General features: G+C 42.0%; 1 protein-coding gene across 12 annotated transcripts in view; it reads right to left on the bottom strand.

The window, feature by feature from the left end:
- arhgef9b (Cdc42 guanine nucleotide exchange factor (GEF) 9b) overlaps positions 1-13,865 on the bottom strand; it is a 48,965-nt gene that overhangs the window by 13,744 nt on the left and 21,356 nt on the right. For 9 of the 12 annotated variants that reach the window (XR_003213717.1, XM_019345741.2, XM_019345731.2 and 6 more), the window contains 6 exons: positions 9,238-9,417; positions 8,082-8,171; positions 6,874-7,074; positions 3,285-3,464; positions 2,816-3,048; positions 1,637-1,766 (listed from right to left, as the gene is read on the bottom strand). Coding sequence is in view for 11 of the 12 variants with exons in the window: in XM_019345741.2 (XP_019201286.1) it covers positions 1,637-1,766; positions 2,816-3,048; positions 3,285-3,464; positions 6,874-7,074; positions 8,082-8,171; positions 9,238-9,417 (1,014 nt within the window). In the remaining variant the exon portion in view is untranslated. Of the gene's footprint in view, positions 1-1,636; positions 1,767-2,815; positions 3,049-3,284; positions 3,465-6,873; positions 7,075-8,081; positions 8,172-9,237; positions 9,418-12,357; positions 12,568-13,865 lie in introns of those variants that run through there. The other 3 variants (XM_013271764.3, XM_003445811.5, XM_019345749.2) reach the window with 2 other exon arrangements.

A 13,865-nucleotide genomic window follows, 5' to 3' on the forward strand; every position in this document is an offset into this window, starting at 1 on the left:
GGAACATTTTTTACAGGCTGAAACATCTAAATGTCTCTCAAGGTAGGAAAGGGGAGTGCTTGAAACCAATCAATCTTGAAAATAAAATCTTATTATAAGCTGCCCAACTTTGCAAAGTGCAGTAGTAAACTGCTGGATTAATCCTTTGGAAATCAGTCAACACACAGTTACGTCCTGCTCTGAAAATCAAGCTGTCTTTTTCAGTTTTTAAACACTCGCTTTCCTGCTGTGTGTGTTTGAATCCTAGCTCATCTGTTTTTTGGTATGTTAGTAAAAAAGCACTTTTAACACTGGCCGGCCTACAGGCATTTAAAAAGAGACTAAGACAGTCACATCATTTAAACATAAGATGGCAGTCCAGAGTGCTCAGCTGGCAAAGCAAGTCAAAACAAACCACCTTATTTATGTTATTTACATTACTTTACTGCAGTCATTACTTTGTAGCCCAGCGTGAGAGTCTCTGCCTTATTAGTCTCCTCTGCTCTTTGTTTCACCGTGTCTCGACTATGTGTGTAACAATGAAAAAGGAGCAGAGGAAAGATGTTACTCAACTTCAAGTCAACCCACTACGTTACTGTAAGTATAATAAAAACTTCCCAACAGGTGTTCATCTGTCAACTAAAATGCACCAGGATGCCTTGAAGTAGTTATAAAGACATTATTTTGTTTATTATTTCTTTATTATTAAACACTTTTTGCAAAGAAATAAAAAAATTACCGGCACAAGTAAATGTTTTTATATCCAGTCTCATACACAGATTAAATACAAAAGACAAATCTGAAATGTAGCAGGAGACTGTAACGTAACCTTTGGATTTTATTTTTTGTGTTTTTGCTCATTTTCTTCTGCTTGTTTATGAAAGAGAAAGCATAAAAAGAATACTTGATATATTTCTGTTGTTATTATTATATGTTACTGTTTTTGTTGGTGGTAAAATAGAAAGTATGCTCTGAGTAAGTGTTTGTCGCAGTGTGAATTTCTGCAAGTGAAACTACTACCATCAGAGTAAATTAATTATTATCAACGAGCAGCACTGTTGCCCCCAGGAAGGTCTGCGCTTGATTCACAGAGTTTCTTGAAAAGAGTCAAATCATCTGCATTCATTTGTTTCACACTTTCTCGCACACGTCAGTCTCAAGCACGTTAACGGGCAATTTAACCGCTTTAATCTCTCTGTGTCGCTGTTCTTTACATTTTTGCTCCAGTTTGGCACCTCATAGTTAACACTAAACTTCTGAAAATGCCGCCAAAATATCTCAGTATTTTAAACTCACTCGACCCGAATCTGCCATGAAAAAATTTGAGAAAAGCCCGCAGGGAAAAGCAGCGGCGGGGGAGCTTACTGTAGCATATCACAACCATTCAATGTAATTTACATTGCTACTATGGGCTGCTGGCCATGGCTGGATTTCTTTTATTGCCTTTTGTGCAAAGACCCTTTCTGGTGGTAAAATGAAAACAAAGGCATAGGTGTTGCTGATGGACCCTTTTCTTTAGTCTGAGATGCTTTGGGTGTAAATGCTGTCTACAACCCACATTTTAGGAATTAATGGCACCATTTGGGGAAATATAAAAACATAAACATTAAGCTTTTGTTCAGTACAGTACAGTAGATTCATACACTCATACACATACCTCCCAGTCCAGAACCGACGCTTGCCACTGGGCGATCTTGTCAATGTTCTCCAGCCGTCTCTTCCTCTCGTTGATTTGCTGGGTGACGTTCCGCATTACTGCCAGTGCTGCTGCCACGTATCGATAGTCACTACAGACACAGTGTACACATAATTACTCTTGGGTGTTTAAGAGTGTTGTAGCTCTTGGTGGTTGGCCACTCAAAGGCATGTAATGTTTTAGTAGTTAATGATACAGAGTAGCCTATTAAAGAGCGGGGTTATAAACTCAAGTAACAGTAGTAAATCTGCTGGAACACACTCAAAAAAAAGGGAAAAAGACACTGCTATTTAATTCTAATCAGCCACTTTCTCTATTCACAGTTAACTCCGGCTGCGTCTTTGCTAACTGAGCTGGATTTATCCCTCTGGCTTAGATGTGCTGCGGATCCAATCCTCACTTTGGAAGATAATATGTGTGTGTGCTTGTGTGACAGAGACAGTCCTATATCTGGCAGATTCTCCACTGCTCCTAACAGTCAAACACTGCGATCTGGCAGGCCTCGCTGGCAGAGCTGGCACCTGTCCCTCTCTGGCTGAGAACGCGTGGTTTGTGAATGACCTGGAGCTGGCTGAGACATGCTGAATCACTTACACCATGTTTCCGTGGGTTTGCACGCATGAGTTTGCACATCTGGATGCGTACATATGCGTTTAATGCATGAAAGCTCATCAGCAAATGTTTAGATTACATACTCTGCTTCTGTGCTGCAAAAACATAGGTTGTTGTGTGTGTGCCAACACTCGAAGAAAAAATCCTCAATTCATATTTAACCTGTTATCTCGCTCTCTCTTTCTCTCTCTCTCTCCCTATATATATGGAAAGGAATACTGTATATGAACAATGGAATTTATAGTATTTTCAAGACAACTTAGAGTTCTTAATGAGATGTTTTCTTCAAAAAAAAGGAAAAAGAAAAAAAAAGAGTACAAAACAACATTTGCTTCAGTTCATGCATGGATAATTACCGCTTCAGTGGTTTAAACCCAACACCTGCAACAGCTGCATTGCAACACAATGCATCTGGAACAAAATGATGCATCAGTAATGACTTCACTTTTAGAAGAAGCAAATGCATTTCTATGAAAGGGCAACAAATGAAACAGCTGAAAAGTTATTCCTGGCCTCGGCGTACTGTACCTGTGCTCCTGTGCGGTGTATTTAAGAAGCTCGGCCAGCTGGAGTGGATATTTGCAGATTTTCTGGACGGGCGTGAGCAAGAAGCCATCTATGGCGATGTCAATCATTTGCTGGAGGAGGCGACAGGCTTCGAAGAAGTGCTGGTACCTGCCATCCCTCATCAGTTTGCTCAGCTCCATACAGGCATCCAAGTGGTTGTTACAGTATTCTGAATAAATCCAGAAACCGTCTTGCTGTAGTGCAAAGGAGTAGAGATGGACATCATCAGGATAATTTAAAAAAATCATATAAATAGGGGAGTGATTATGGTTTCTAAAACATTAACTTTTCTCCTTATCTTGGGATGCTGTTAGCTGGTTAATTATCTCCACAATTTAAATATTATCTCAAGATAACGAGACGAGATAAAAGAAAAATCTATTCTCTTCTTCTTTTATTTTTGGTCTAAGTTTGTCTAAAATATACTCACGTGTTCTAAAAAGCACGGCCCGATTTCAGAGAGGTGCGGTTCCTCTGTGTTGTACTGTTTCTCCAAATCTCTGACAAAACCCATCTGAAAGCGGTAGATGTCCTCGATGTTGCCAAAGATGACCTTCAACTGGTCGTCGTTAAACATGTCCACGCGCTTCCTGCACTGGCGCAAGTAGCCCTGCAAACAACACCGGTTACAGCTACAGTGAGGCTTTGACAGATGATCCTGTTCAGATGAGCACAAACATTTTTCAAAATGAGTATCAGGTCTCGAATTGTGCCATGGCTGCTTGTAGTTAATTAAATGCCCTGAAGCTTTGGCACTTTGGGAGCAGATCTGATATAAGATAGCCAGAATTCTCCCTGCTGTCATTGTGAAATATGCATGCTAATCCTTTTTGTTTTGTTTCTTGAAGTCAGGCTCAGTTCAAATATGCATAATCACAACAGGGACTTCACATTATTGTATCTGAGAAATGTGACATTTCAACAATCAAGTCATTTACTGGTGACGAATTAAAACATCTGAGAAACATAAGAACCATTACAGGCATCTAATAAATAATTTTTCAAATAATAAAAAAAAAATCTTAGCATCATTTTGACTTCAGCAGTGCAAAATTTCTTCTTCTGTGTAACTTTTCTAAAACACCGAAGCAACTTACTTTAATGAACTGACCGGCTTTTTAAATCCAGAATATTCTACAACTGTATTTTTGATTGCTTGGTCTGGTTTTTAGCTCTTCAACTTCAGTTTTTATTATTTAAAAGTGAGCTTGTTCAAATCTGTTCCTCAGCTCAGAAATATCCTTAGAGTGTTTTGCCCGTGCATGTCCGTGAATATTTGGAAGATGAAAGTTGCTTACATTAGCAAGACGTGCAGAGGTAAAATTCACGCTTTATTGCAACTATTCTTAAACAAGATGCTTACCTAGATATGACCTGGAATGCAAAGAATGTGTATAGAGCAGTTTAGGGAAAGATGATTGGAAAATATGTGATGGAAATCGTCTAAATTCAAAACTGCAGCAAAGGCTATTTGTTTATTCTAGCATATAGCACTGCTGTGTGCTGTGCATTACGGCCAAACATCTCCACTTTGGTCTTGTCTGTCCAAAGGACGTCGTTCCAGAGGTCTTGTTTGTTCAGATGCTTATAAAAACATGAGCAGTGCTGGCATGTTCTTTTTAAAGAGAAGAGGTTTTCTCCTGGCAAACATTGCAAAAAAGCCATGCATGTTCAGTCTTTCTTTAATTTTACTGTCATGAACTTTTAACATGCTAACTGAGGGCTGCAGAGTCTGAGATGTAGCGTTGGGGTTTTTTGGAGGTTTTACGAGCATCACACAGTCTGATGATGGAGTGAATATGCTGGGACATTTACTCCTGGGAAGATTGTGGGATTGTGTGAGCACACACCTGAACAGCAAAGTAGAGCAGGGCAATATGACCAAAAATATTTATCACAATATACATTTGAAAATTTGCGATAACGATATAACTGATGATATAATTGACACTAGACAAAATACTTTACAACTCCACAACTTTATTAGTGCAAAAACCCCATCAATGTATTTTCACTTAAACAAGCAGCTGTTTTTTATGTGCATTAACGTTATATAAAAATGTAACAGTGCAAATTCCTTGCGGACAGTTTAACCAAAAGGCATTTCCAGTGGAAATTGGCCGACATATCCTCAGCATAACCATGTATAATATCCACAAAACTTAAAAAGAGCTTATACACACACAATACGGTAATATTATGTTGAAGCACAGTACGTATCACTCCGCGAGGCACCTGCCTACGGTAGCCGTAATACTCCGACAATCCATCAAGCGGTGCGGGTTCGTAGCTTAGCAAAGTCGTACTGAAACATTTGACAGATTTTCGAGCGCCGTGTACCACATAAAATCGTTTCGAGGTCAGTAAACACAACCAGAATTCATACATAAGGCACGCGGGATTATAAGCGGCACTGTCGATTTTCAGAAAAATCAAAGGATTGATTTTAAGTGTGCCGTATTTTCCAAACAACAAGGTAATAAGTCTGTGAAGGTTCTCAGTCATCCAGGTCATCGTAGTCAAGAGCGACCATCTTTGAACAGAGGCGGTGGTTTACGACACCAACTGTCTGCCATCTATAATCCAGTTTTGAGTTCCCTCCCCAGACGCCTTAACGCCCACTCACATCCTGGGCCATCTGACCTCAGGAAATCACATGATAGGGTGGGGCCAGGTTTCACAATGAGCTCACCCGAAACCCTGGCTGATTAGGTACCACACCCGCTTTCACACCTTGTCGCATGTGATTAGAGGATCACCAGGGGGTCCTTTGTCCCTCTTTGGGGGGATACTCCCACTGGGTTTAAATCTGGGACTCTCGGCCATTTGACCTTAGAACTGAAGAAGCTTCTCGGATGAGAGGTGAAACGTCTTCAAGCAACTCAAAGAAGTCCAGACGCTTTTCTTTGCAAACTCCTTTGACAACAAGGTAATAACGACGGCCCGCTAGCATGCTCTACCAAAAATAGTGCTTTGTTGTGTATCTGACGGACGAAAGCTAAACAAGTTCCACACCACCGAAGTTGCAGCATTTTTACAAACCAGTTCTGGTTCATCTGTTTCATTTAACGATCCACTTTCGCTCTTCTCATTCTGCGTCGCCGCCATGTGCGTATGTAAACAAAGGCACTGCGCATGCGCGTTTTACCCACATTCTATCGCGATATTTCATTTTCCTATCGTTGCCCAAAATTACACCGGTATTACCGTGAACGGTATGATATAGCCCAGCCCTACATGCCAAAACGTCTTCTTTTGGGTGCTCACACTTGCTGATGATTAATCAGTCAAGTGCATTTTATCACCAGTGTGGTGGCCAGTAAATAACAGTGATTGTCATTTAGATAAGTGAATTAGATACCACTGTTTAAAGACCAGACACATGCCAGGGAAAAGCAGGCCGTATATAGTGTATGTTGTAAAGACATTTAAATCAAATGATGCAGCATATAGAGGCAAAATTGTACCAACTCCAAATATTTTAGAAATTAAGTTATCAATATATTGAAATGTTAGAATGTGTGCACTTTAAACAGGATACATGTCTGTTTATTATATATTAGACTGAGATTCCTGGCTTGGGAGCATTTTTAAAGAGCTGCAATTCTAATAATATAAAAATGGCCAGGGTTTTGTTTATTTTTATTAGGTGTGAATTTTAGCTTGTCACTTCAGGATGATTCATAATATAATGACAAATTTAGTCTGGACTGCTGGGACCACTGTGTACAGCTGACATATTGCGGTTTTGCATTTAGCTAAAAAAGCATTATTTTTGGCCTGTTTAGCAAACGAGAAAGAAAAAAATGCCTGGAATAAAAGTGTGAATGTGGGAGTGTTACGAATTTATGCAAGATACTAGATGCGTAGCATCAAAAAGACTGCTGCTTTTTAATTAATTCAGCTTCATACCATATAGTTTATAACCTGTCCTGCTCTTACGTGACATATTAAAGCAAAGCCGGGAACAGCAGTGTATATAGATGTGTGATTTATGAATGTGTGCCGATGTTTAGTACCTCACAGATGTCCTTGAGGTGTTTGATATAATGTCTCTCTGTGCTCATAATCTCATTTATAACGTTAGCCCTCATCTGGTCTCGGTTTTGGAGGGGTGAGCCCAGACACAAGCAGTCATTGGTTGGATCCAGGTGCCCGTTCTGCACCTCGCTGGTTCCCTCAGCTGGCTCTGCCCCACCGTCTTCCTGGTTCACCCACAGCTGAGGACAAATACATTCACGCACACACAAGAGCCACATGCATTCAAATGAGTAAAGAGCTTTCTTAAAGTTTGGGTGGGAAAAAAAGGATTAGAAAACATATTCATATATAATGATTATTGTTAGTATTAACTGGTAATATTAGCTTTCCTAATGTGGTACCAGTCACACATGAAAGCATACACACCCAAACATCCCACACATAAACACAGCGCTTCATGAAGAGGTCCTCTGGTAGTTTGGACAGTGAGTTGCTCTCTTGGTCCAGCATGTCAAAAAACGCACTGCCAAACACTCCAGAGTATAAAAAAACCCTCTCTTAGAGACCGAGCACATATTCTGAGGGCATTTAACATGTGACTCAAAATCTGCCCCCTACACATATGCATGCATATACGCTCAAATACCACCTCATGATTTCACCGACACTCACGCACACACATAGAGATCCACATACATCGTGTATTCCACTCTCGCTCATAGAAAGGGCCAAGTGAGCTTGGTTTCAGATGCCCAGCAGCCAACACCTGATGACACACAGTTTGCCAAGAGAACATCAAAGAACCGACGGGTAGAATGTCAAACACAAGATGAGAAATGTAGCGCCACAGACAAGCAGAGTGACGGGTGGTAGAGCACTGACTGCAGACGAGAACTAGTAGCGCAGCATTAAGACTGAGAAATAGTCAGAGTCAATAGTAAATAGAGTACTGAAGAGAATGATCCATAATTGAACTATAAAAAAAAAACATGAGTAATTTTTCCAAAATCCATCTAATTCTATGTGAATACATTTGTACAATTTTTTTTAGAATGGCCCTTTAAGGAGACATTTCACATTAGCTTTACTTTTGACTCATCAGTTCTGCCTCTCTATCGACCCCGTTGAGGAATGATGTGATAACGTTAATGTTTGGTAATGTCGAGGGCACGTTGCGTGGACAGACTGGAGCGGGCGGGTGGGCGGGCAGGCTGGATGGGTTGATGAAGCTGGGAAAAAAACGCACCTTTGACGTGGTGTTTTGGAACCGTGGAGTTGCTATGGGGTTGATATAGAAAACCTGTTTTGTTTGGGGCTGAGGAGGGTGGGGTTCCACCTTGGAAAGAGAGAATGACAGAACAGAAAGATACTTTTTGGTTGACAGTCAGTCAGCCTGTCTGCCCTGCCCTCTCAGGAGTGAATATGGAAGGGTGGACAGGTGGGAATGACCATGGAAAGTGTCTGGGTGGGTGCTCTGCTGTGGGATCCCTTCAACTGCAGCAAAGACGCTAATTCTTCCTTCCTTCATTAAGACACTAAACCATATCAGGAATGTTCAACGATATATTCAACTTTGTATCATAAATTGTGTCTTTTATAAATATTTTTCATTGCAAATTTTTAATTCTCAGATAAAAGCCTTCTCCTGCTGTATCTGAAATGTATATTTCAGGATTGCCGCATCACAATTTTATGAATTTCCACTGCCATGCTTCACTGCTTGCTTCCAAATTTGCTGTGATGTCAAATATCAGTGTCGCAAATATATGCCTTGGACTAAGACCTAAGCGAGAAGCTTTCATCCAAAGAAATTTCAAAGACATATCGCAGCGTTAAACTATGAATATACATCTTCCTGTACAGTCACGCTTCACCATTCCAAGAGAAGTGCAATTACAGAAAGCAGAAGTAAAAGTAGTAGGGAAAGGCATTCAGTGGCAGCGTGCAGTTTTTGGATTCAGCTGAACTAAGACAAGGGTGCTATTACATAATCATGATGTAATGCGAGGATGTTGTAAATTTAATTGGATTTCAAGGATAGAAGTTGAAGGTGATGCTACGCTAAAAAAAAAAAAAAAAAAAAAATGGGGCTCATCAGCATCTTTGTTTTCTTGTCCCTGAACATCCGATAAAGGCACCTCGCTAGCTGTTTTCTCCTCTCTTCAGTGTTATGTATTATTAAAATAAAGCAGCACTTAACAGTGGAACTGTGGAACAAGCATATTAATGTGTGTGCTTTGTGAAAGTGTGTTTGTGTAAGGCGGAATAATTGTGCATGTGTACCTTCCAGTATGTTTATTTATCAGCTCGGGTGCATATGTTCATGTGCCTCCATTTGTGTACGTGTGTGGGTGTCTGTTGTGTCTGTGGTCGCTGGCCAGCCATGGCTGCAGCTAACTCACCCGTACAAAGCTGGCAGGGAACCATCCTTCCTCCTCATCAATCTGGCCCCACCACCAGTCCTTGTTGGAGGCGTCCAGCACCTTGATGACGTCGCCGGCCTTAAACGCCAACTCCCGGTCCGCCATGGTCACATGGTCCCATACCGCCTCAGCGTTGACGATTGAACCTCCACTTATCAACTGTAGGAATTGGAAGGAGAGACAAGAAATACCCTATGTATTATTCTGACCACGTGAAGCTGTGAAGCAGGAGTAAACACTAAACATTGATCAACAGAACACAATCCAACGTGATCCAAAACGGTAAATGAATCAAATCTGAAACTGAATGCAGTACAGTGATATGCCAGATTTTGGCTTCGGTATGTGTGAGTCCTTGTTGTTAAACCCACTCAGATTTCTAATGGAGTTAAACATACGCCCTCAAAGCCAGGGCCCGCTAGCAGCTCGGGGACTGCATAGCAAATAGAACGGCACAATAGCCAACACAGATCATAGTACAACACAACAATAAAACAACGATACAAAAAAGGCAGAGCCATTAGTGGGGAAACATTCTGTGTTCAGTGGCACAGCACCAGTCTCCACACAGGGACGGTAATTGGCCCATTATGACATTAGAATAATTACATGTGTTAATGTAATATAAATGCTAAGGAGCAAACAAATGTGAAGGGATAATCTCCTTTCCTTCATGCTGTCACTGGGGCTTGTTATTTTATCTGCAGCAGTCTTCTACCGAACATGAAAGGATGACTCATCAAATCTTTTCTATTGACTTTAAAATCATGAATAAATAATGTGGACATTATGCGACACTAAAAATAAAGATTGAATTTGTGCAACATACATGAGCAAAGTTATTTGATGTGCATCAATTAGAGATCGTAAGAGCCAGTCAGGTGATCAGTATTCTTTAGGGGGAACCGGAGAAGCTAAAGGTTGTTCTCATTAAAAGACATGTTCTTGAGCGCCTGAAATCATCAATCTAAAGCGTCACCATCTGTCACACTAATCACTTAGCTCTGTTACCTTTTGAAGCGCAGACCCATGCACGCGTGCAGCCCCACGTTTTTACTCTGTATGCATGAAACCTGTGTATGCATCCGTGGAACAAATCCAACTGTTTGTCCCAATTGTTCTCTCCACAGTAGTGTTCATCAGCATTCTCCAGTCCGGAGCTTAACCACGCATCCAGTCCCTGGGGCTGTGGGCAGAGCAGCCAGCGCTAACCAACCCTGACAAGGGATGCTGTGGCTCTAGGTAAGGACTTATCAAAGGCCTGTAGAAATAGCTGTCACAGGGATGGCTACGAAATTAGTTCTTTGCTTCTCTTAAGGCCTTTGCATAATCCTATTGAGCTACTTTCATTTTATACGTTTAGCTAATTGTTTTTTTTTTCTCTTTAATTATCTAAGATTATTTTGCCTATTGTAAAAGACAAAAATGACCCTCCTGCCTCTACCTCATTCTAGCACAAAAGTGCTTTACTACCTTCCTGCCGATGCAGTTAGTGCGCAGTGTGTCTATAAGAAACAACACAGTGTGTGTGTCAAACTCAGCAGCTACATGGGCCCTCCAACCTGTAGACAAGACCACCTCCCTGATGGCTTACTGAGACAGCTACAGGGGCTATAAGCCAATCAGGGCAGACAAGTGAATACAGGGAGGGACGGACTTCCATGCCTGGAAGTGAAAGAACAGCCGTCGTCATGGTGACAGATGAGGATGCTTCACTGATATTGACAAGATGATGGGATGAGGCAAGGACATTTCAGGGTGCACCACAATATTTCCAGATTTAGGCGCGCGTGCGTGTGTGAGAGAGTAGTCACACATAAAGAGTGACCACCGAATAACTGCAGTATCACTCAGCTATTAAATATTAAAATCAATCACAAACTGCAATTTCAATTTAAATCTAAAAATGCAAAGGAAAACAGCACGGGCCTCTGCAGAGAGTTCGGAGATCAAAGATGCCATCAAGGGGGTCTGTTTAGTCAGGCATCACTTTGGACAGGTAGCTGGGGTAACAATAGCTGTAGCCTATATCTCAAAGCGCTCCACTTCAGGAAGAGAGGAGGGTTACCGCAAAAACATGTGTCACGCTGCCATGGAAACAGGACCAATAAGTAGTGCTCAAAAACATTAAAAAATCATTGCTGGTTCAGGAAAGGGAATTTAAATGATCTATTAGGAAAAAAACACCTGAAGGAATAACTAGTGGAAGCTAAATCAGCTCCACTTGACTTACACCATAAAAAGAAGCCCATAGAAGAGATGAGCCTTGGCACTGAGGTCAGCCTTGCTTCTTGCCCTCCCACCCCCTCGTCGTCCCTCCAGCACCACTCCATTTTCAGCCCCATTCACTACAAGTGCAATCTCTCTTGTCCCCATCAATCTGCTGTAATACGGGCAACAGACAGAAAGAGCAAAGGAAAGAGGGATGGAGATCCATTCACAGCTAGTGTTCCTCCCTCCTCAGTTCTTTCCGTTTATCCCTCCATCTCTCTAATGAGATCAGTACTGCCCTCTCCAATATATTGCATCCTTTTTTCCCTCTACATGTCTGAATAAATTAAAAGCATTACATAATCAATCTTCCCCCGTTCCCGCCTAAGCACGGCCCCATACCTAGCTGGATAATACAGTAAACACACAGAGCCAAGCACGGAGAGGGCTTGCTCATCATACTCATCATTACATGTGTGTCTATCAGCTGTCATGACCTATGTCATCATTATGGGCACGCTGCAGTTCCAACATGAAAGATCAGAGGGCTAAGCAGATATCTCTGAACCGCAAAACCCGTATTTGGGTCAATGCAAATGAATGCAGAGGAATCTTTCCCTTTATATAGGCGTATGTGACAGTGCTTTCTGTTACATGTCAGAGCACAGACATGGAGCCTGACACGGAAATGTGTACGAATAGAAAGCAGATTCACTTGCTTATATCATCTTTGCAGCGCAACACATCAGCATTCACTGCACTGGCAAAGCCACTGCATTCCAACATCCTCCTCTGTATCCCGCCTTAGCACAGCTGCACCAAAGTACCAATAGCATCCCTGAACAAGCACGCGCGCACACACACACATACGCCTTTAGCCAACCTTACCATGTTTGTGGCATGTAACTGTTCGGAGAGTGTATGCATGGAGAAGTCCGGTTCATACGATCATGATAATCGAATCCCTGTTTTGGAATAGGTGACGGTCCTCCACGAGAGCCTGAGCCGTAAAGTAACAAGGTAGTGTATTCCAGAAAGAGGCTTCTCTTTCCGATGCACCGAGTGAGTCTCGCGGTCCGTCCTCCCTGTGTCTGCCAACCCTGTTATGTAATACACTTATACCCTGAGTCTGGGAGCCAATCAAAGATGCTCTGCTTAAAACCGGTGAGAAATGCACACACATCCTCACACACGCCGCTGTCCCACTCGCGCACACCATCTGCACATTGACACTTCTGACTGCACAGCATTTAACAGAACTCTATTAGAAGGCACCTGCCCTGGAGGAATTACAAACGTGTGAACGCTCGGGATGTGCGCAGGACGCAGACTGAAAAGGCACAGCAGATAACACCCACTCGAGACTACCTCTCACCCACATCACTTAACATGCTCGCATACTTACATGTGAGAAACACATCTGTAATTAGCACTCTGTTTGTTGGCCATGTGACCCATAACCACTGCGGTGTACGTTACAATCTTGTGACGTTGTGACGATTTGCATGCTTACAGTCCTGCGGGGGTCTCCGAAAGGGGGATGCTGTTTATGCGTTTGTACCAGCCACAGAGATGAAAACACCAGCCCTCATGCAACAGCATGTGATGGAGGTATCTGTGTTCATAATACACATCTCACGGCACCTACAGTACAACATTTATCACTTAATTGCACACGCACAGAAAACACACTGCACTTAGCAGTGAGTGTGAGGAAGCACATACAGTATCTTCCGAAAACCTGGCGAGTCTAACATCCCTATTAATAGGACTGTCATGGACAGCTCTGGGATAGGGCTTTCAGAATATCTATTTCAGACGTTCATTCAACATTCATGACACCTGCCTCCAATCCTTTATTAGACTATGGCGGTGCACTTGGAAGGGAATGGAAGGAAAAATACTTTTTTTTTTTTGTCATCTCCAGCTGACAAGCCTTTTCACTTGGACTGCATTTCATCTGAAAGAAATATATAATGATGCATTTTTTATTAGTCACCATTTAGTGCCTGGGTGACATAACATGTGGGCTTCAGAAACAGGTGCTACAAGTGCAAGAGAGAAAACAGGGCACAATATCGGGGGCTGTGAAATGGGAGCTCAGTTTAGCTGAATCTAAAATGGGGGAAACCTGGAGTGATGAGGCCCTTCTTTATTAGGCCTAGCCCTGCCGTGCTGTTGGTTACTGTTCAGCTGAGACTACAATGATGCTCCAGAGTGTGCGATCAGCAGCACAAACCTCTCACTTGCACCGCTATTTGCTACAAATATCACACTGACTTGTGGGGAGATATCACAGCACAGCTATTAGCTGCCATATTGTGGATGAGGCTACAGTGGATCACAATAGGGAGGGAAAAAAACAAGTCCTTACGCAGCAGTAGGATGTTGTTAGA

Source organism: Oreochromis niloticus, linkage group LG2 (assembly GCF_001858045.2).
Source record: "Oreochromis niloticus isolate F11D_XX linkage group LG2, O_niloticus_UMD_NMBU, whole genome shotgun sequence".
In the NCBI taxonomy this organism is placed as follows: Eukaryota; Metazoa; Chordata; class Actinopteri; order Cichliformes; family Cichlidae; genus Oreochromis; species Oreochromis niloticus.